This window comes from Esox lucius, chromosome 11 (genome assembly GCF_011004845.1).
Source record: "Esox lucius isolate fEsoLuc1 chromosome 11, fEsoLuc1.pri, whole genome shotgun sequence".
NCBI lineage: Eukaryota > Metazoa > Chordata > Actinopteri > Esociformes > Esocidae > Esox > Esox lucius.
This window is the reverse complement of record NC_047579.1, coordinates 29,670,173-29,694,521: the sequence shown is the minus strand read 5'-3', so window position 1 is coordinate 29,694,521 and position 24,349 is coordinate 29,670,173. Positions and strand designations below refer to the sequence as shown.

The window sequence follows — 24,349 nt, the reverse complement described above, 5'->3', positions numbered from 1 at the left end:
GTCCAGATTTGAGATTTTTGGTTCCAAACGCTGTGTCTTATTGAGATGCAGAGAGGGTGAACGGATGCTCTCTGCGTGTGTGCTTCCGACCATGAAGCATGAGGGAGGAGATTCAATGGTGTCGGGGTGCTTTGCTGGTGACACTGTAAGAGTCAACCAGCATGGCTACCACAGCATTCTGCAGCAATATGCCATCTCATCTGGTCAGCAGACAATGACCCAAAACAGACCTTCAGGCTGTGTATGGGATTTTTGACCTTGATGGAGGCATCCCCAATCACCCAACTTCAACCTAGTTGAGATAGTTTGGTATGAGTTGGACTGAAGAAAAAGCTGCAAACAAGTGCTCAGCATATGTGGAAACTCCTTCAAGACTGTTGGAAAAGCATTTAGGTGACATGAAGATGGCTGAGAGAATGTCAAGTGTGCAAAGCTGTCAAAATTCATTTAAAATATACATGTATTGTGATTTCTTTAACGCTTTTTTGCTTACTACAAACTTATTTCATAGTTTAAATGTCTTCACTATTATTCTACAATGTGAAAAATAGTAAAAACAAATACTCTTGAATGAGTAGTTGTTTCCCAACTTTTGACTGGTACTGTAAGTAAAAGTGAAGACCTGGATATGCGATTAATGCTGTCAAAAGTGTTGAAAAGTGTTCAGGGGATAATTGTGACGATGACAGCCCCATTACTAACCCAGCTAGTGCACATCAGCTGTAACTGCCATTGCTAATGGAATAGTGTCTGTTGCTACTGGTTAATGGGTACGGTTCATGCAAGGACTAACAGTAGATATTGCTAGGCATGAATGCCTTGTTGTCATGGTAGCTACTAAAGTTAGACAAGCAGTATAAGCAACAGCATACATTCAAAATCATACTGTTGTTTGAAGAGTCTGGTTCAACACTGCTCAACTGACCAGAGTAGAGTAGGCCATGTGTAATATATTTTACTTATGGATTAAACACCTGATCAAATCCACAAACCTTCAAGGTGAAAAGTCTGTCAATCTGTCCCTGAGCAAGGCAGTTAACCATGATGTTGGTGGGTGAGAGAGCCTTTATTATTCCAACGGGGAGATACATTTTTGCATCACAGCAATCCCCTTACAGCAAATACATAGAAGTGCACAAATGTAACAATCACAACAGCAAGAACATGACACGACACACAATGCTACTGCAGCTCCCCTGAGAAGGCTGATCGCGGTGGAAACAACGGGTTTCATGACCAACTTGTTTTAGGCGTCAGACATCTCTGTTTCCCTAAGAGCGTATTGCACCTTTGGTCTAACGTGTTGGATAGTGAGCGAGGTCAGTTAAATAAACCCCCTCCCCTTGCAGGTCCATAAGGAGTACAGTAAGTGTCTTCGTCATTCGTACTGCTGCAGCCGGACCTCCACCACCAGCTCCCACGGCTCCCTGAAGAACTCGGCCCTGCGTGCCAACAACCGCTACTACACCGGGAGCCAGGCCCGGCACGCTGCCGCTCACAGACAGGTCAGTTAACACACACACACGTATGCAGCACACAATCACTCTAGGGACCACACACTAAAACAGTACACGGGTTCACACACACACACACACACACACACACTGACCTAGATACTAGATCGCATACTAGGGAACAATCTTGTCTACACACACTCATGAGCTCATACAGTTACTCTCCACAATTGTCACACCACACTTCCCAAATGTAATCAGAAGCCCTAATCAGAAGGCTTCATCTCTATTGGATCAGACTCCAATTATTGTTTACCACAATTAAATCTGACGGTTTTTGCCTGTGCACATTAGCTTGTTTTCGGTAGCACTTCATGTATCTCTGTTTGCTTGCATATCGCTGTCTGATGAACACTGCTTCTCTCCAAAATAGACCCCTTTCAGGAAATTGTCAAAATTGCCATTTCATCTAATTACCTAACATAGAATAATGATACAGAAAATATTTGGACATTTATTCCTATAGTCATAAGAATAAATGTCATAAATGAGTAGTGGCAGAGGAAGGATTTACAGTATGTTGATGTATATGGTAAACATTTAGTTACAAGATTTTCACAAGACAGACAGGTTGTCTTACTGTCATTGTGTATCCAGACTGTTTTGTATGATCCTGTCATTGTGTATTCCAGACTGTTGGTCTGTATGATCCTGTCATTGTGTATTCCAGACTGTTGGTCTGTATGATCCTGTCATTGTGTATTCCAGACTGTTGGTCTATATGGTCCTGTCATTTTGTATTCCAGACTGTTGGTCTATATGATCCTGTCATTGTGTATTCCAGACTGTTGGTCTGTATGGTCCTGTCTTTGTGTATTCCAGACTGTTGGTCGGTATGGTCTTGTCATTGTTTTTCCAGACTGGTGTGTATGGTCCTGTCATTGTGTGTTCCTGACTGGTCTCTATGGTCTTGTCATTGTTTTCTCCAGAATGGTCTGTATGGTCTTGTCATTGTGTTTTCCAGACTGTTGGTCTGTATGGTCCTGTCTTTGTGTATTCCAGACTGTTGGTCTGTATGGTCTTGTCATTGTGTATTCCAGACTGTTGGTCTGTATGGTCTTGTCATTGTGTATTCCAGACTGTTGGTCTGTATGGTCTTGTCATTGTGTATTCCAGTCTGTTGGTCTGTATGGTCTTGTCATTGTGTATTCCAGACTGTTGGTCTGTATGGTCTTGTCATTGTGTATTCCAGACTGTTGGTCTGTATGGTCTTGTCATTGTGTATTCCAGTCTGTTGGTCTGTATGGTCTTGTCATTGTGTATTCCAGTCTGTTGCTCTGTATGGTCTTGTCATTGTGTATTCCAGACTGTTGGTCTGTATGGTCTTGTCATTGTGTATTCCAGACTGTTGGTCTGTATGGTCTTGTCATTGTGTATTCCAGTCTGTTGGTCTGTATGGTCTTGTCATTGTGTATTCCAGACTGTTGGTCTGTATGGTCTTGTCATTGTGTATTCCAGACTGTTGGTCTGTATGGTCTTGTCATTGTGTATTCCAGTCTGTTGGTCTGTATGGTCTTGTCATTGTGTATTCCAGACTGTTGGTCTGTATGGTCTTGTCATTGTGTATTCCAGACTGTTGGTCTGTATGGTCTTGTCATTGTGTATTCCAGTCTGTTGGTCAGTATGGTCTTGTCATTGTGTATTCCAGACTGTTGGTCTGTATGGTCTTGTCATTGTGTATTCCAGACTGTTGGTCTGTATGGTCTTGTCATTGTGTATTCCAGACTGTTGGTCTGTATGGTCTTGTCATTGTGTATTCCAGACTGTTGGTCTGTATGGTCTTGTCATTGTGTATTCCAGTCTGTTGGTCTGTATGGTCTTGTCATTGTGTATTCCAGACTGTTGGTCTGTATGGTCTTGTCATTGTGTATTCCAGTCTGTTGGTCTGTATGGTCTTGTCATTGTGTATTCCAGACTGTTGGTCTGTATGGTCTTGTCATTGTGTATTCCAGACTGTTGGTCTGTATGGTCTTGTCATTGTGTATTCCAGACTGTTGGTCTGTATGGTCTTGTCATTGTGTATTCCAGACTGTTGGTCTGTATGGTCTTGTCATTGTGTATTCCAGTCTGTTGGTCTGTATGGTCTTGTCATTGTGTATTCCAGACTGTTGGTCTGTATGGTCTTGTCATTGTGTATTCCAGTCTGTTGGTCTGTATGGTCTTGTCATTGTGTATTCCAGACTGTTGGTCTGTATGGTCTTGTCATTGTGTATTCCAGACTGTTGGTCTGTATGGTCTTGTCATTGTGTATTCCAGACTGTTGGTCTGTATGGTCCTGTCTTTGTGTATTCCAGACTGTTGGTCTGTATGGTCTTGTCATTGTGTATTCCAGACTGTTGGTCTGTATGGTCTTGTCATTGTGTATTCCAGTCTGTTGGTCTGTATGGTCTTGTCATTGTGTATTCCAGACTGTTGGTCTGTATGGTCTTGTCATTGTGTATTCCAGTCTGTTGGTCTGTATGGTCTTGTCATTGTGTATTCCAGACTGTTGGTCTGTATGGTCTTGTCATTGTGTATTCCAGACTGTTGGTCTGTATGGTCTTGTCATTGTGTATTCCAGACTGTTGGTCTGTATGGTCTTGTCATTGTGTATTCCAGACTGTTGGTCTGTATGGTCTTGTCATTGTGTATTCCAGACTGTTGGTCTGTATGGTCTTGTCATTGTGTATTCCAGACTGTTGGTCTGTATGGTCTTGTCATTGTGTATTCCAGACTGTTGGTCTGTCTCTGTATTTGTGTTCCTCACTGTGTTTCTCTCCTTTGGCGTTCCAGAGCCGGATCCGCAGGATGTGGAATGACACGGTTCGAAAGCAGACAGAATCTTCCTTTATGGCTGGAGACATCAACAGCACTCCTTCACTCAACCGCGGTGAGACCTCCCTCTCACCCTGCCCCCCCCCCCCTTCCCACTGTCCTCCTCTCCAATCACACATACCACAATCGCAGGCTCATCAGAACAGACAGACAGTTGAACTGAAGTGGAAGCACTGCTGAGCCTCCTCTGGGGGAGAGGAAGAGGTGTCAGTGTACATCGACATAAGCAACAGTCTGAGCTGCCGTTGGCATAGCGTCGCCTTGGCAGCCATCGTCATGGTGATCAGCATGATCTAGGAGGAAAGGTGTGTGGGGGGTGATAGGGAGGGAGGGGTTGATGATGACAAAGAGGCAGTCACTAAATCAACCGTCACTCTTTATGGTAATTTCATCCATTTTGTTTTTAATGAACTGATTAGCGTACCAGCGGGCAGGGGGGGGAATTAGTCTAATTGAGGAGAGTGACAGGAATATGTAGGGGAGGGGAGCAGGGTGGGGAGGGAGGGAGGGGGTCGGAGGAGGGAAGGCTGGTGTAGCTCTCACCTTGTGGAACTGATATCCTGGAGCAGCAAAAGAGGGAGGAAGGAATGGAGAAATAGAGGCATGGCGGGATGGAGAGAGAGAATGTTGAAAAAGAGAGGGGGGCTAGAGTTAGAGGTTTGAGAGAGATTGAGAGAGAGAGGGATAGACCGATGAAAAACAAAGTGAGGAATAATGAAGCAGAGGAGCTACAGGTAGGGAAAAAAACACCAAACCGTAGAACCTCAAATACAAAACAAAGGTGCTGCCAAGTGTAATCTTTTCCCCCTAACATTTCAGTAAATTTTGTCATTGTTGGCAGAAAGTGAAAGACAGCCGCTTCATTTAAGGAATGCAGAGAAAGAAGGAGGAAAGAGACGCTATCATGAAGTAATGATTAAATAGGACGAATCTCGGCGAGAGTCTCTGTCATCGTGGCTATCGCTGGCATCTGTTATCGCTTTGATTTCCCCACTTCACTTCTTTATGAACTTGTTTCTCTCTAGACAATAGTGATCTGTCCAAGAGACAAGACGTGATGAGGCTTCCTCCTCTCTGAGTGAATCCCTAGCTTCACAGTTTTCGCCCCATTTTCCCTCTCCAACACTTGAAAGTTGTTTTATTTTTTTTATTTTTAGATAGGATATTCCTCTGAGGTGTTTCTGGACAACTAATCCTGAGTAATGTGGTGTTTGTGTTGAGAGAGACGAGGATGAGAGAGAGAGAGAGAGAGAGAGAGAGAAAGAGAGAGAGAGGAGAGATTTGTATCGGTGGTGATAATAAACTATGGGCATTATGTACAGAGAGAAAGAGCATAAGAATAAGTGAGTGGGTGAATTGATTGGTGAACAGATTTACCAAATAAATAAATGAAATGAATGTTTGTTAGTGGGACATCCGCGGTGATGAATTCTTTGAGACCTGGAGGTTGCACTTCTCCTTAGACTACACTGGTCATGCTGTCCTATTTTTAATTTCATGGCATTTCCACTTGCCTGCCTGGGGCTGACACCATACATGGGCATTATAGAACATTCTCGATGTTCCGTTTCTTTGAATGATATTTGTCTACCGGTGGTATTCACATTTCAGTGTGAAATGAACAGTGTTTCAGTGACTGCCCCCTCCCACTACTGTACGTAATGGCATTCATTACTATTCCCCCTCAGACTATGTTGGGAGAGACAGAAAAATAGTTCAAATGGCAATGCAGCCTGCACCTTTTCACTGAGAATGTGTTTTGCTCAAAGGTTACAATAGCAAGGAATAAACATATCCAGGGTGAACTGCACCAGCACATAAATAATCGCTATTGATTTGAATATGAATGTATTGTCTATTGGAATGAGCTGTGCATGTGCCTTCAGTATTATTGTTATATTTTGAGTCACTGCTGGTGTTTCACTTTTGTTTTGTCAGTGATAACAATGCCTTGAATTACATTGTATTATCATATATTTGATGTTACAATTTAGCAATACCTTATATTGACTCATTTTCACAAATTAATATTGTATTGGCACATATTCAATGTAGTTTATTCATTTGTTACTCTTTTTTGTGACTAAAGTATAAATCGGAGAGAAATAATTAGATAATATCCACCTCAAATGTATCATCAACTTAACATTTACAAAATGCCATGTATTATGATGTAATTCTCCTGTGGAGGATGAGCTGGCCAATCAGAAGTCTGTAGGGATGACTTAGCCAATTGCATTTTTGGACAGTTATATGCACACACAGTTCAGGTTTTGCGGTACACCCACAGCAATCCTACACAGAAATACAAGTTTTTAACATTACCTCTCTAATTGGAAGTAATTATAGGTTGTATTTCAAAGCAATCTGGACATACTGAGCAGTTACATTTTTGTAATTTAGCAGACACTCTCATGCAGAGTGATTTACAGTTAATGTATTCATATTAAAATCAGTGGGACCACATAACTCATCTTCATAGTAAGTACATTTTGCTCAAAGTGCTTAAGTCTATAAATTTAAAACTACTAAGGGAAAATAGTAAAGTGTTCAGAGGATGGGCAGGGACATTGTCCAAGCATTTACCCAAGCTGGTTCCATCATTTGTGTGTCTGGACAGAGTAGAGTTTTTACTGGGCAGAGCCAGAGAGAACTGCCCCCATGCTTGTGGGAGGTTTAACAGTCCAGAGTCAGCAGAACTCAGATTTGGGTGTAGGGTTTCACCATTGCCAGAATGTTGGGAAGGCAAGATAAATGCTAGGAAAGAACACTGAAAATCAGTGCTTAAGTAAGAGTATGGTTAATGATGTAAACATTTTCCAAAGGTTACCATCTGATAAACCTTCTCAGGTAAGAGTAAAAGAGTACTTGGTCAAAAAAGTACACAAGAACCTGTTACAAATTTAGTTGATACATTATAACACCACAGACCAAGGACAGACCAAAAAAACACCCAGGACTTTCACCCAAACCGGCCACCACCACAGCCCAAAATTGATGTCTTATCAAGTCTCCCTCCCTGCTCACGCTCCCCATCACTTTCTACCGCTTCAGCACCACTTACTTAGCTTGCACTAGTACTGTAGGCCCATAATCACTGGCTGAATCGGCTCTGCTGTCACCTGCTGCTAATGTTTGACCTAGGACAGGCATCGTGGCATCATTTTCTCCATTGCCGGATTCAGCACTGTAGCAGCAGCACTGTAGCAGCAGCACTGTAGCAGCAGCACTGTAGCAGCAGCACTGTAGCAGCAGCACTGTAGCAGCAGCACTGTAGCAGCAGCACTGTAGCAGCAGCACTGTAGCAGCAGCACTGTAGCAGCAGCACTGTAGCAGCAGCACTGTAGCAGCAGCACTGTAGCAGCAGCACTTCGGCAATGGTTTCCAAGTTGTGTATGAAATGAATGGATGCCCAGGCATGAACAGTACTTTTTGCTGGGACTGAAACGTTTAAAGTCCCAGCCAGCTGATGCGTGTGAACATTGGCAATAGTAATAAAACGCCAAGCTGCGTGATAGACTGAATCCAGAGGTTTCTGTACTGACATTGAAGCGTGCATACAACACCATAAATGCTAGTGGTGAAGTCAATGTTGATTTTTAAGTAGATGGCCATGGTGAAGTATTTGTTTATTGTAAAGTACTGGAGATGCTTATTGTTAAGTAGATGCTCATAGTAAAATAGATGGGTAATTCCACAAAATGATTCCCATTTCTGTCCTTTAAAGTAGATGTCAATTTACGTAGATGTAATATTTTAATGCAAATATATTGGATTATGAAGACCTGCTACGTTAAATCAAATGTCTTTTAATGTACACCACGCACAGTAAAATTATACATACCTGTTTTTCATGCATTCCTGTTTGAGATATTCATAACAAGTGAACTTAAGCATTTCTCCCAGCTTCAATGAATTGCTCATAATTGCCCTTTTTTTAGCCACCATGGGAAACCACCTGCTGACTAACCCAGTGTTGCAAACCCGCGCCGGCACGTCTCCCTACAACACCTTACTGGCTGAAAGCTTCACTCCCCCTTCCCCTGGGGTCTTCAACTCCACTGGTTAGTAAAGTTCTGTGCGTGTGTGTGTGTGTGGGGGGGGGGGGGGTTCATAATCAGATCGTTTGAAATAGTGTGTGGGAGTAGGAAGGGGTGCATGTCTTGCACTAAAAGAGTTTGTGTGGTTGTGTGTGTCTGCCTGTCTGTTTCACTGGCACAGCTGTATGTCTGTCAGATTGATTCAGCAGTAGAGAGTGAGAGCTGTGCCTGTTACCTAACCATCTGGCCAGGTCTCTAATCCTGCCTTGTTGATATGAAGAAGCAGAAATTGATTAGAATTAAAACTTTATCTGTGACTGAAGGAGAAATCTGTGGGACAGCTTTCCTTCTCTGCTTTAGCAGAGGATGTGTACAGTTATAAAGCTGCAGTACTGAACTGGGAACAGCGGCATACAGCTTTGCGGAATTATTGGAACTGTGGGACCAGATGTGGTTCTTACTAAACCTAAAGGGACCAGCGACCATCGGATATAGTGGACAACTCTGGAGTTGTCTTTACTTTCACTAACTTTTAGATTTCTTTCCTTTTAAAAGACTAAAGAAGAAAACAAAAAGGACTGAATTTAATAACACCTATTGAAGGGTAAATCAATAGAAACCTTTTTAACTTGATAGGTTTTTAACCCTTGACTTTCTATTTCAATATATCATGGAATGTTTAATTTCCCTTGAGTTCCAAGAAGTTGAGATAGATGCTTTACCTTCAGTGCAATTCTAAACCGAAACCTACATCTATATGGCTAAAAGTATGTGGACGCTTCTTACTAGTTACTGAGTTCAGGTGTTTCAGCCACACCCATTGCTCACAGGTGCGTGAAATCCAGCACGTAGCCATGAAATCTCTATAGACAAACACTGGCAGTACAATGGGTCATACTGAAGAGCTCAATGGCTTTAAATGTGGCACTGTCATAGGATGCCACCTTTGCCAGTTTGTGAAATTTGTGTCCTACTAGATCTGTCTCAATCAACTGTAAGCGCTATAACTGTGAAGTGGCAATGTGGGTGGATTGATTTCCTGCCTGTTGGGCCCAGTCCGGGGCCTCCTCCGGGTAGGGCCACAGTGTCGCCGGACCCCCCCGTCTCAGTTCCAAGATCTTACGCTGCTATACTATTGTGCTGGGGGATTGGGTCAGTTTTCCTTCCCCACTAAGTTCTCCTTCTCCACTATAAATCGTTGTTGATATGAGGAATGCATTTTTTAAATTTTCCCAGTCTCCTCCCGTTTTAAACTTTAGGAGGACATGAGGTCCTGGTCCACACCTGGGGAGTACCTGATTTGGGGGGCCCGTTCCTGTCCCTGTCCTTGTCCATCTGGTCATACTTCTGACCTATTCTAAATTTAAATAGACTCTGTATTTAGCCCAGATACATACTTAATATGTCACCCGGCACAGCCAGAAGAGGACTGGTCACCTCTCTGAGCCTGGGTCCTCTCTAGGTTTCTTCCTAAAATTCGGCCTTCTTAGGGAGTTTTTCCTAGACACTGAAATTCAACACTACTGTTGTTTGCTCCTTGGGGTTTAAGGCCGGGTGTCTGCTGTTACAAAAAGGGCTTTATAAATACATTTGATTAATTGATTGATTGAAGTGGAAGTGTCTAGGAACAACAGCAGCCCAGCCACGAAGCGGTAGACCACGCAAACTCAGAGTGCAGGGCCCCCGAGTGCTGAAGCGCATGCCGTGTAACAAATCGCCAATCATCTGTTTCATCACTCACCACAGAGTTCCAAACTGCCTCTTGTAGCAACATCAGCACAAGAACTGTGCGTTCGGGAGATTCACAAAATGGGTTTCCATGGCCAAGCAACTGTACGCAAGCCTCACATCAACATGCACAATGCCAAGCAATTGGTTGGAGTTGTGCAAAGCACGCCGCCACTGGACTCTGGAGCAGTGGAAGAGTGTTCTCTGGAGTGTTGAATCACACTTCACTATCTGGCTGTCTAATGGATGCATCTTGGTGTGGCGGATGCCAGAAGAATGCTACCTACTACAATGCATAGTGCCTACTGTAATGTTTTGTGGAGGAGGGATATTTCATATTTTTCAGATTTTGGGCTAGACCCCTTAGTTCCAATGAAGGGTAATCTTAATGCTACAGAATACAAATACATTTTAGACAATTGGTTACTTGCAACTTTGTGGCAACAGTTTGGTGAAGGCCCTTTTCTGTTCCAGCATGACTGTGCCTCTGTGCACAAAGCAGGGTCCATAAAGACATGGTTCAATGAGGTTGGTGCGGAAGAACCTGAGTGGCCTGTGTAGAGCCCCTGACTTGAACCCCATTCAACACCTTTGGGATAAATTGGAATGGCGATTGCCAGCCAGGTCTTCTGTTCCGACATCAGTGCCTGGCCTCACAAATGCTCTTTTGGCTGAATCCTTTTGATTTCCATCACAATGGGCGCTCCACTGAGACACTCCAAAAGCCTCCCTGGAAGAGTGGCGGCTGCAGGGGGGGACAACTCCATATTACTGCCTATGTTTTGGAATGGGATGTACACCAAGCTCATATAGGTGTGATGGTCGGGTGTCCACATACTTTTGGCCATATAGTGTGTGTTTATTAAACCCTTTCTCAATCCCCTGGAATCTTACATATTTGGCAAAATCTGTATGAATAAAAATACAGTCTTTCTTTATATGGATCGAACAGTATGTTTATAATAATACTAAAGCATTTAACAACTGAATTATGAATTAAGCTTAAAATTCCTGGATAATGCTTTTGGGTAGAGAAGAAGTGCACTCACTGTAACTTCGTAACATCTCAGTCATGTTTCAAGATGGGACGGGTTTTCCTGGGGACACATCTCCAAATAAAATTATTTTAATGCAAAATCAAATGCTTCTAACAGAAAGAGTAACTTTAACACAATGAATAAAATGAAGATCAATAATTTCATTAACAGGGGTTCTTCAACAATTATACATAATTTGTATTTAAACAGTTCAAGTGCACAGCCACTTCATGTCCTTTGAAAGCAGCAGTAAATAATAAGTATTTTCTATGGATATATAATTGTTAATTAATTGATTATTGGCTGTTTATACCATGCTACTTTGCCAAGATGAGGTGAGATTTGAACTCATTGATCTGCTGTTTATGAATATGATTAGCTAACTGTATGGTGCTGCATATACATTTTTATTATATTGATAATATTGTCATGATTACATATATTGATAATCTTATGTTTAATGATAGTCAACCTAAATATTGTTTTGACTGATTTATAATCATATTTTAGTCTGAGGGAAGGACGGTGTGTAATTCATTAAAGAAAATAAGGCAATCATTGTGCATAATCTATGTTGAAAATACCATTATGCCTAGTATTGTTCCACTATGTTCTAAGGGATACACATCTGTTCCTGAGCATCTTATCTGTCGATAATGGGGTCATAACATTTTCTAGCTTAAACATTGAAATATTTTTTGCTCTTAATTTCCCATTTCTATTAATCCATTTATAAAATAATTGTACAACATGTATTTATAAAGGACTGTTTAGCAATTTAATTTGGTTGCAATCCAAAGTTGTGAAACACTGCCCTAGACGCTTGGTGTTCGTTGTAAGCAATACCACCAAGCCTATGAGAGGGCAACATGGAGCCCAACAATACATCTCAGATCGACACAAGTGTTTAGACTTGGGAGGATCAGAGCCAGAAACAGGGTTTGGGTATTATACGCTAGCTCGCTCAGTCTGCCACTCACTGAATCAAGCACTGTGTAAAATGTTAATAGATGTCACATGCTTGCTTCCTCTGTCCTTGAGAGAATTTCAATTGCATTTCCTCGATTCATCGCATCCTCTCCTAAAAACCCAGTGGAAGAGAAGGTCAGAGGTACCTTCGGATAAACTTAATTTCCAATGGGTTTTGAGGAAGGTGGTGAAAAGAGAGGCCGTGAGGAATCAAAGAAATTATGTTGACATTATCATCTTGTTTCTTCTATTCCACAACTCTCAAATCCAAAAAGTAACGAAGGCTCTGATGTACTTTGAGAGAGGCAAGTTGTGGAGGAATCAAGGAAAGGTCATAATGATTATGAATTAAAAAAATATATTATTACTTTACATTTTCTTGTCAGGAGCCCTTATATTATGAATTTTATACTGTAGATACTATTACATTAACTGTGAAAATGAATTGAATGATGTTGTTTATCATATTCCTTTTTTAACCTGCAATAAGTAATAGAGATGCGGACTAAAGTATAAACAGCATAATATTCTGTTATTACTTTAGCTATGGCCTCATTGAGCCTATCATCTCCATTATGCTGGTGTGCCTAACTTAAGGTACTATCATTTACTAGAGTAACATGTCTGCTGTGTGTCACTAGAATGACTATAGTAACAGGTCTGCTGTGGGGCAATAGAGTGACTATAGTAACAGGTCTGCTGTGGGGCAATAGAGTGAATATAATATCAGGCCTGCTGGGGGTCAGTAGAGTTACTATAATATCAGGCCTGCTGTGGGGCAATAGAGTTACTATAATATCAGGCCTGCTGTGGGGCAATAGAGTTACTATAATATCATGCCTGCTGTGGGTCAGTAGAGTTACTATAATATCAGGCCTGCTGTGGGGCAATAGAGTGACTATAGTAACAGGTCTGCTGTGGGGCAATAGAGTGAATATAATATCAGGCCTGCTGGGGGTCAGTAGAGTTACTATAATATCAGGCCTGCTGTGGGGCAATAGAGTTACTATAATATCAGGCCTGCTGTGGGGCAATAGAGTTACTATAATATCATGCCTGCTGTGGGTCAGTAGAGTTACTATAATATCAGGCCTGCTGTGGGGCAATAGAGTTACTATAATATCAGGCCTGCTGTGGGTCAGTAGAGTTACTATAATATCAGGCCTGCTGTAGGTCAGTAGAGTAACTATAATATCAGGCCTGCTGTGGGTCAGTATAATGACTATAATTTCAGGCCTGCTGTGGGGCAATAGAGTTACTATAATATCAGGCCTGCTGTGGGTCAGTAGAATGACTATAATATCAGGCCTGCTGTGGGGCAATAGAGTTACTATAATAGCAGGCCTGCTATTGGTCTGTAGAGTTACTATAATAGCAGGCCTGCTGTGGGGCAATGGAGTAACTATAATATCATGCCTGCTGTGGGGTAATAGAGTTACTATAATATCAGGCCTGCTGTGGGTCAGTAGAGTTACTATAATTTCAGGCCTGCTGTAGGTCAGTAGTGTTACTATAGTAACAGCACTGTTGTGTGTCAGTAGAGTTACTATAGTAACAGCACTGCTGTGTCTCAGTAGTTACTATAGTAACCGCCCTGCGGTATGACCTGATAGAGGCTTGAACTTTAAGACAGCAGCTCTTTTAAATATTAACATTCTCTGCACAATGCGTCAGGCAGCCTGATGGCCATGGTCTCAAGCTCAGCAGCGGCGGGGACATTTTTAGAACACAGAGAGGAAGTAGGAAGAGTACTTCATTAGAATGTCTAATTAGCTCTTCCCTCATCACCACCACCATTGCAACTACCGACGAGACTTGATTAAAATCATACCACGGATTAAAAATTAAACCCACACGGCAACACAGTCTATGCTGCCTCCCTTTAGAAGCCATGCCTTGCAATGCCTCACATATCGATGCCATTACTTTTTGACAAAAAAATAAGAAAATCATAAGATCTTTTGGTGTGTTGAGGGTGCGTCGTAAAATAAACATTACTTCTACTTAATGAGATGGCGGCACATGCATTATGGATGTACTGAATCACAGGCTTGCAGACAGCAGTAAATATATCACAGTTGGTTTTGTGTGTGTGTGTGTGTGTGTGTGTGTGTGTATGTGTGTGTGTGTGTGTGTGTGTGTGTGTGGTGTAAATGTTTGGTGGGTTATCATGGCAAAGCTACAAGTTGAGTGTTTATGAGGCTGTTTGTTCATGTTTCTATGTTTGAATATCTGAGTGGTTGATTTCTTGTTGGGGTTTTGTTGAATGATGTGTAGCTATAAAATATATTGCATGTAGATAGAGATGGATAGCAAAAAAGAGTGACAGGAAGAGAGTGGTGAAAGAAAGAGAGGAGTGAGAGACATTGGTGAAAGAAAAAGAGAGGGGGTAAGAGAGACATTGGTGAAAGGAAAGAGAGTGCAAGTATGTGAGAGTGGTAAAATAGAGATGAGAGTGACTCACTAGTATTTTTCCTTTTTTCATGGTTTCTCCATGGATCTAAAGGAACCTTCCGTGATCCAAGTATGTCCACCTCTACGACCCTATATAACACTCTCAGTTTGTTCTACAGTGTTTGTTATACATGTGCACATTTTCTCTTTCTATTTAATGACCCCCGTGTATGTCATGTGCTTGTCCAGAGAGTACTCTATCGAAAGGCCGTGACCCGTGTGGCATGGAGACCCTGCCTCTCAACGGAAACTTCAACAACAGCTACTCCCTCCGCAGTGTGGCGGCACCCGGGGGCGGCAGCGGGGGCAGCTGCGACTTCCTTGGCGGGGGCATGGGGGGTGCAGACAGCCCACCTCCCCTCCTCAACCCGCGCGGCTCGGAGACCCTGGGGGGCGGCGGCATACGACGCAACCTGTCCGACGCCGCGGCCTTCGAGAAGATGATCATCTCTGAGCTGGTGCACAACAACCTGCGCGGGGGAGGGGCCGGGCCCGGGGACCGGGTCTGTGGCAGTCTGGCCCGGGGACGCCCCCACGGCGGGGTGGGCCGAGGCGGCGGAGGGGCCGGGCCAGAGCCCAGCATCAACCTGGACGACGACTTCCTGTCCAGGGAAGGCGGGAGCCAGCGGACGCCGCAGGACGTGGAGCTGCTCTACAAGGCCCTGGAGGAGCCCCTGCTGCTACAAAGAGCCCAGTCTGTCCTGTACCAGTCCGACGCGGAGGAATCGGAGAGCTACACGGCCGACCTCACGGAGAGCCTGGGCCACAGCGGCCACAGTGGGCAGAGCGCCGGAGGCCAGGGGGCGGGGGGGCAGGGGACCGACTCGCCCGCGCGGGACTCCCTGTACACCAGCATCACCAACCTGCGAGACTCGCCTTACCCAGACAGCAGCCCGGAGCCTCTGGAGGTGGTGCCCCGCTCAGCCCAGCCCCCCGAGGAGCTCTACTACAGCTCCGGGAGGCCAGCCTTGGGTTCCCGAGGAGCGCCCATGCAGACCTTCTACCAGGCCCCGCCCCCGAGGAGGCCCAGCAAAGAGGGGGACGGGCATCCCGGCCAGGAGCCTGCCCACAGCGAGGGAGACGGACAGATGCAGCTGGTCACCAGCCTGTGACTGGAACACGGAGGATGCAGATGGGGACCAAGATGAGGAGGATTAAGGCTGGCTGGAAGAACCTGCCTCTCTTTCTCTCTCTCTCTCTCTCTCTCTCGCTCCTCTCCACTTCCTGCTCGATTGGTTGCCTTTTTTTCCTGTTTATTTTTCTGAAAGATGAGCAAAGTAATTTCCATTTCAGGAGAGTTTTAGTGGTCTCCGCGACAGCAGTTATACTAGAGACCCTCCCATGTCGGGTTTAGATGAATGATGGCTGAGTTGTTCTCCAGAACATTCACCTGCAATCTTCTCTATCTTCTAGATCCCTTATATAATTTGGCACACAGCAGACAGATGCCATGTCCAGCACTCTGAATGTACCTATCCAAACAATCCCTTAAACTTACTCCTAAAGAGTTACAGATTTTCTCAACTTTATTGAAAGTTATTTTTATTTACAAATGTCTACATTCCTTTAGAGAAACTGTCAGGATTTTTCTAGTTTCCTTCACTCTTTCCCATTTTAATGTTCGTATTCTTTTAGGTTTTTTTTGTTCATTCATCATTTGATCAGCTTAGTTAGCTACGGAGACAGGGGATATAGCAGGCCATTATACCATAAAAAATATCTCTGAAAGCTACTTCAGTGTTGCCAAAAATACCTTTTCCAAGCCAGAACAGAAACTGGAACATTCACACACACACACAAACACACACACAGACAGACATACACACCCACTCTCATTTACTCACTCACAGAAGTGCTTGTTTCTGAACATCAGACGTTGAAAACAACACCCCCTCCATCTGAGTAAAAAGGAGCCAGAACAACTGTTCCGACAAGGCAGTGGGAGCAGCCTCAGAGTAGTTGCCTTTATTTTATCTCGCTGTGAACTGACTCTTATGTACAGAAACAGAGGAGCGACTGAGAGTATCAGAACCTCCAGGGAAAGACGCCACGGGACATGATGTGTGTCTGTGGGTCAAGGGTCAAGAAGCGGAGCTTCACTTGTGGAAAGGACTTCAGGAAAGGACTTTTTTTATTTGGGCTTTTTTGTTATTTTCTTCAGACATTTGAAAAGTAAAAGAATGCCTAACTAGCTTTGGAGGAAAATATTATCTAGGGGACATTCTGTTGTAACAGCTGGGGGGTTTAATAAGGGACATATTGTGCACCCTTTAAGAATGGATGCCCCCCTGAATGGACGTGCACACCTCACCTGTGTATGGTTGGGACTAAAGGGACTCCAAATGTTGCAACCACTTCAGCCGTTACTCAAGTCTAACCCTGTAAATATGAACCACACAAACAAAGTACTTAACTTTACTCCTACTGTGTAAATAGAAACAACAGATGAACAAAAGCAACAAAAAAGTAACAAATATTAGGAATAACAGACTTCTTGTACTGCAACAAAACAACAAAAGAAAAAAATAAAATGTTTTGGAGTTTGTGACCTGAATGATACACTGTCTCTCCCTGTCCTTCTTCCTCTGCCTCTCTTTGCCCTAACTAATGCTGTGCCATTCAGTGAAAAAACCTTCAACACAAAAACAGAGAGAGAAAGAGAAAGAACATGATGGGTGGTAGATTTTGAATACAAAAAAAAAAGGAAGAAAAAAAAAAGTCCTGGCACAATTTTACAGTATGTAATATAATCCATTACATGTTGTTAATGTTTGACCTGTGACATTCCCAGACAGAGAGTGCTTAGCGTGGGCAGTGGGGAGGGGGAATACATGTCATTACATGTCATACTGTGCCTCATCACGTGCACTGGAATGCATTGTGGTTTAAGGACAGCAGCCATAATGTATTGTTTGAAGGATTTTATCCTAGATATAACTAGATGACATCTGTTTAATATGATGGGTTTTAACAAGTCAGATAGACATTTGTTTTCTATCAAATCCTCTGGCATTTTGCTGTTTCTAAAAGATTGTTTCAGCATTATCCCAGAGCCTCATGTGACAACTCATTCCCTGTGTGTGTGTGTGTGTGTGTGTGTCTGTTTGTGTGTGTATTTGTGCATGAAAAGACTGTGTGTGTGTGTGTGTGTGTGTGTCTGTGTCTGTGTCTGTGTGTGTGTGTGTGTTCAAATGGGTATGTGGTATGTTCAAGTGTATGTACCATATCCGTGTGAATTTTGTAAGTTCCAAAAAAAAAATATTTTTGTTGTGTGAATTGAATGCACATTGGATGAAGGGATAGTTATTCTCTCATCTGTGAGAAAGCATATTATTTTAGCTTCCAGGTCAACAACTAAGATAACCAGCTGATTCTGGCTGTTTCTATGAGGATTCAGTTACCAATGTGTAGACTTCAAGCTGTCTCGTAGGAGCTTGAGCAAGGAACAAAGACACGTGCGCTGTCCACAGTGGTACCCTATTACCCATGTAGTGCGCTACTTGTGACCCGGGCCTCCCCATTTAGTATGGAAATGTTGTACACTACATAGGGAATAAGGTGGCATTTTAGACCCTGAGAGTGGTGTCAGAATGACATGCAGGGTTGAGTGATGGTACCAATCATGTAGTCAGAATGTGGCGTTCCTGTGTGCAAGGGATTCCAGAAAGAAACCATCCGTCAAACCAGAGACATATTCATGAGGTTCCTTCCCCCTCAAGACTGTCCCAACCTTAAAAAGCATGAGTTTTGCCTTCACACTTTATTTATGTCTTTTTCTAATGCTTTATTTATCTATATTTATTTATCTGTTTGTAATATTTATTTCTATGTTCATTTATTCATGCTTTATTTTTTATTTTTCAAAATCTCTGTATATAGCTGAGCTGTGCGAAGGGAATGCAGAAGGAAGTACATTCAAATGTACTGTATGTTAAGGCAAGTAAATGGATTCTCCAGCGTCCACATCAAGGTGACATTTGACTAAGGCCTGGGAGTCCCACTTCATCCTAAAGACTTATAAAGGGCACACTGAGAATTGTTGTGGCTCTTGGGGGTGGGGGATAGAAGGAGGAATACATCAGCTTTCATCACCATTCCTCTTGGAGGGAGAATCTTCAAGTTCCAACTCCAATATCAGGCCAATGCGGCCTAGCCATTCTGAAGGGGGCATGTGTGCAATACTGTGCTGGTGTACCTGATTGGGTTAAACATGGGGAAAGGCCTGCTTGGACTGGGCTGCTGTGGGTCTACACTATCTGGGTTTATACATAATGATCCCATCATATGCACATTTTATTTAGCTCGTTATTAGATTAGATATGAATTAAACATTGGCCTTGCGGCTCATACTTAATTACACAGGCGCATTGACCAGTGGACAACAATGGACAGTTGAATGTATTTTGATTAGAAGGATTAAAGAAAAGTGAATAAATGCCCTATGCTGATTGCCATCATCCATCATCGTCATCACCACTTAAAACTTCTCGCCAGGAGGGGAAGAACCTGCATTACCATCTTCTGTGTGTTGCTATTCCAATTCTATGCCGTCCTAGCTCTCTCACCTCCCCACCCTTCTCGGTCTTCCCTCTCTCACATCCAACCTCCCCCCCATCGTATTTCACCATATCATCCCATTTGACTTAATGGGCTCTCTTTTAGCCCAGCCTTCATCCCCAAATTTTGTATTGAGTTAATTTGTTTGTCAAAAGCTGTGTTTACACCAGATTGATATCTCAATAAACAGTGGAGTCGTACTGTATTGTAGTAATTACAGTGATTATACAACAGAAAGAGGTGTAGGACCAAGAGGCCTGCTCCATGGGAATTTAACCCCCATCTAAATCCCCCTGAATTCTCTGATTAGGATAATAATACCGGCTAATCATTTACCGGTGAGCCAACAGTGAACCCTCCATTTTCCAACACACTATCTCTCTCACTTCTGGCTCACCGCTCCTGGCACATTCACCCGGCCCCTAGCTGCCTCCGTGTGTAGGTGGATGGGATGATGTTACAAAGCTAGAGGTAGAGGCAGTTGGCTGCAGCTCCAACCCTGCAAGAACAGTCCTGACCTTGTGATGCCGTTAGACAGCAGATGACCCTGGGATGTGAAGGTAGCCCTGCCCTGCCACTGACCCTTTCAGATGAACTGTTTCTTGCCCAGATTTGTGTGGCCTCTATCTTGTGACCTCTGCGTTAGTTCAGAAGCATGGCAGTTTTTCCTCTGAAGCAGAGCGGAGGACAGGAGTAGCACTGGGCCATGCCGTCCTCAGGGAGATGCCACGGAGGGAGCCACGTCAGGGAAACGGCCGGCAACGGACAAAGTGTGTTTGGGAGGGATGGGGGGGGGGGGGTGTCTGTGTGTGTGCATGTGTGCACGTTCTTGCGAGGCTGTATAGGAAGCAGAGATAAGGATATGATTTGTTGCTGTAGAGGCCTCCAGAGTCAGGAGGTTATCAGAGAACTGTTTCAATTGATCAACTAAGCAGGCCCACAAGATCAACTCCACTCTACTCACAAACCCATTCCAAGAGCAGCACAGGAACCTGTGTGTAGAGAAATGAGGTCCATACTCCTATCCCTGTTTATACATAATTTAGATATAATATGAATCAACTGCCACATCTGCTGGACAAGGCAGATTTTTTTAGAATGCAAAGGAATGGGACTTGGCATTCCTATTAAGATTTTTAAATCCAAATATAAACAATAAAAACGTAGTACTATTTTGTTATTGGTCTCTTGTTAAGTGTTCACATGACTACAGCACATATATCATAGTTTTAAGAATGTTTAGGCATAATATGACAAATGCAGTGACAAGGATTGCACTGTTTCCTTTTTTATGTTAGTAACTACCATGGAGCTGAGCCAAGCTTCAAAGTCGGCCATTTTTGATACAGAGAGGGTAGGCTTGGGAAATTCTACATACAGAATCTCTGGTGCAAAAGAAAAAAGACAACACACCCAATACAGGGATACTAACACAAGTACATGTCCGGCCAGGTTAGGTAGCTTAATCTACTATGTGCTGTGAAGTGGAATTAGAGATCCTATAAGATCATAATATACAGATTACATGTTTGAAGTCCATTCACGTAACAATAGAAGGTAGGAGCAGGCTGATGTTGACCTAATCATTTATGTAGGCATGCTTTTATATTTCTACATTGCCCAGCACTCAGGGCCCCTCAAACTGTTTGACTCTGAACTGATCTGTGTCTGCAACTCTGCATGTGTACATGACTAACTGTTTAGGGAGCGGCTTCGTACAACAACCACGGCCCCCAGGAAACACGGCACACTATGCAATATAGGTGCTGCTGTATTGCCGGGGCTTCTGCTGTTTGAGAGCCACAGCTATAAGTGTACATGGAAAGCCTCTGGGAAATGCATGAGGTGTTCTGGTGTCTATAGGGGCAGGCTATTAGTAGTAGGTCACTATTGTCATTGGTCTCACCCAGTCAGACAGTATTGGACATCAGAAGTGACCTGCCAGATACCCTGAGAAGGCAGACCAGGGGTGGGGACGATGTGAATGAGGACTGGTGTAACTGTTACTGAAGACAGTGGCCGTACAGATCGACGAGCACAGTTCGGCAGGCGGGATCCATTCACGGTCAGTAGGAACAGTGAGGAGTACGAAACTTGTGCCAATGGGGTGATGATAATGTGTAGAACACACCATTTTACAGTACTTCTCTGAGTTCTCTACAATGGGTTGTTCTCGATTCATTTGTTCTGTAATGCTGAATCCTTTTTGAAGAGCGGTGGATGTAAAGCCTTGATTCAGTTGTTTTATTTCTTTCATTTATTTCTTTTTTTCAGTTTGGGAATGATGCGTGATTCTTTTCTCATGGTCAGTGCTTTGACAGCTGTCTGTCTGGGCCGAAGGGGATGGTGGTTTTCTGTCATCGCAGGTCAGCTCGACCATGTATCAGCACATATTAATAAAAAATAATTCAAAATCGATCAAGCTACTTTGTGTCAGTTATGGACTAGAGTTTCTTTACATATTCATGCATGTGTGTGCGTTTGTCTACAGTAGGCGCATGCATTTGCGTTTGTGCCAGTCGGATTACCTGGTTGGAAGCCCCTGGTGTACCGGTCAAGCAGCCTACCGTTGACAGCCATAGCATAAAACAGATAAATTACTAAATCACCATTTAGTAATTTTTGGATTGCATTGCAATTGCATTGGTCACCGGGAAAGTTAAGGATATCCGTAGTGCAATGTCAACATTAGAAAATATTTTTACAAATACCGACTGTCTGGGTAATATAGACAAGCATGACTTTTCTATTGCTTTTAGATCCTACATGCTAATCAACTAAGTGGTAATTAGCTTCCAATCGCTGTAACCAATACTGCTAAATGCCTTTGAATGTGACAGTCCACTGTCCCCAAACAGCCGGCAAGTGAAACAAAATCCACTACCTTTCAAGGAAGATTATAACAGCCATTCCCTGGGTGCATCATTAACACATTTACATCTGAAATAAGCATTTGAAAAAACACCTTTCTTTGCTATAATGAAGTAAATGGGCTGATACTGTACATCAAAGTTGCTGTTTGGACATAATTCTGGTCCATTTTAGCTAAATAAAAAATAAATAACATGCATGGTTATATGCTGTATTTCCTTTACCTCTGGCCGGACCACCACTGCCAACACGGTCTCATGGGCTACAGTTCTGCCTACGTGCATGGGAGAAAGCAGATTATATTTCTTACTGTACAAGACCCTGCCATATTGTGCATGCCCACATTTTAGGGGTGAAATTATAGAATTACATATAATCTAATCTATGTCTTTGTCATCAGGCTTGTAATCCATATTCATTGGGTAGCCATGGGCGAAGGCCTGATCATATAACATTGGGTTACACTTTTTCTTGGGTAGTCAAGATTACAATCTGTGGATGCATTACTGAAACTGTCAACAAACTATCAAAAAACAAAAAAGTTGATGATTGCTACGGTTATAAATAGGATTTGGTTTAGAATAGGTGCTAGGTTAAGGGTTAGAAAAAGTAAATAAGATTTGGGATAGGAGGATATCAGGTATCACCTTGTAAGGTGACATACTGTGCCTTCTGGTTGATTACTTACAAACCCTTGGTCTGTACAAAAGCAGTGTAGGAACAGACTGTGTTATTACACCCTTTTAAGCATTATTTGGACATTATTGTAATGCAGGAAGTAGTATATTGCTATCATTATGGCAACAAAAAGGCAATTAACAACAGAACACAGACATGCCATTACATTCCAAGTGTAGGTCTTAAGAGAAATTGTGAAAATAGCCAAGGTGTCAGTGAGTACAGTTTCCTACACCATCAAAATGCACTTGGAAATTTGAGGAAACCTTGTCAGGAAGAGCTCTGGCAGACCCAAAGCCACTACAGAATCAGAAGATAGGTTTCTGAGAGTCAACAGCTACATGATAGGCGGCTCACAGGACAACATCTCCAAGCACAGCGTAGCACTGGTCGAAATAAGCAAGCCTCAGTTTCTTTGAAGAGAAGACTTCGAGCTGCAGGTTTGACAGGTCGAGTGGCAGTAAGAAACCCATTGCTAAGATGGAAAAAAAGGCTTGTCTGGGCCATGAAGCACCGCCAGTAGACTAGTGAAGACTGGAAGAAGCTCTTAGGGAACGATTAATAAAAATTTGAAATCTTCGGTTTATCACACAGGGTTTTGTTCAGGGGCTGTTTTGTTGGATCCAGAGTCAGCAACTTGCTCAGAGTGAGTGGCACTCTATAACAAAACAAATACCAAAGCATTTTGCAGCACCTTGCAATGCCTAGTTGGCCAAGGGTTCATCCTATAGCAAGATAATGACCCCAAACATACCTCCAGGCTATGTCGGAACTAACTTAGAAGAAAACAAGATGGTAGGCTTCAAATCATGGAATGGCCAACAGACTCCAGACTTAACCCATCGAGTTGGTTTGGGATGAACTGGGCAGAACGGTGAAAGCCAAGCAACCTGCAAACAACACATTTGTGGACATTTTTGAAGAATTTTTTTTGAAGAACTTTCCGAACAATATTTTATTTCCATTGCAGAAAGAATATGACAAGTGTGTCTGCATGTCTGCAAAAGATGGCTACTTTAATGAGTAAAATATTTTGATAAAATTTTATCTTAAATTTTGGAGTCCAACTTGACACAGTGCAGTCCAACACAGTCAAGACTCCATTCAAGTTCTAGAGACATTTCAAGGATGGACAAATGACACAGTGTGCATCTGAACTTAATTTAGAGTGTCCATGGGAAAGAGCCTAAATAGTTATACACATGAGATTTTTCAGTTTTCCATTTTCAAAAAAAAACATTGGTTTGCCATTATGGGCTATTGTGTGTAGACTGATGGAAAAATATATATTTAATCAACTATAAATTACGTTTATAACATAACCAAATGTAGAGAAAGTGAAGGAGTCTGAATACCTTCTGAAGGCATTGTAATCAAGACCAGTCATGATATTTTCATTTGATTGTCAGACAATCACTTCAAAGTGCAATCTTGTTCGCTACCCGCCCACATTTGTACACTCCAGCATACAACGCACCCGCAATTTGATGAATTAAAACAGACATCTGTTATAAAACCAAGTTTAATGATTTTTGTCTTTGTCATTAGGACCCCTAAACATGTAGACTGAATTGCTGCATCCGCTACTTAGAGTGTTTCTGTGTGTCTCCACTTATCTCCAGCTTTTACAAAAGTGTGATGTTTTCCTGAAATCACATTATATCAATTCAAATCAATTCGCTTATTA

At 42.8% G+C, this 24,349-nt stretch overlaps 1 protein-coding gene across 4 annotated transcripts in view; it reads left to right on the top strand.

Annotated features, from left to right (window-relative positions):
* adgrl1a (adhesion G protein-coupled receptor L1a) overlaps positions 1-21,531 on the top strand; it is a 184,162-nt gene extending 162,631 nt beyond the window's left edge. For 3 of the 4 annotated variants that reach the window (XM_013135861.4, XM_013135862.4, XM_020051046.3), the window contains 5 exons: positions 1,350-1,505; positions 4,287-4,383; positions 8,270-8,392; positions 14,609-14,626; positions 14,746-21,531. In XM_013135861.4, the coding sequence (XP_012991315.1) occupies positions 1,350-1,505; positions 4,287-4,383; positions 8,270-8,392; positions 14,609-14,626; positions 14,746-15,668 (1,317 nt within the window). In that variant the 3' untranslated portion in view covers positions 15,669-21,531. The remainder of the gene's footprint in view (positions 1-1,349; positions 1,506-4,286; positions 4,384-8,269; positions 8,393-14,608; positions 14,627-14,745) is intronic. The other variant, XM_020051045.3, reaches the window with a different exon arrangement.
* The last annotated feature ends 2,818 nt before the right edge of the window (positions 21,532-24,349 follow it).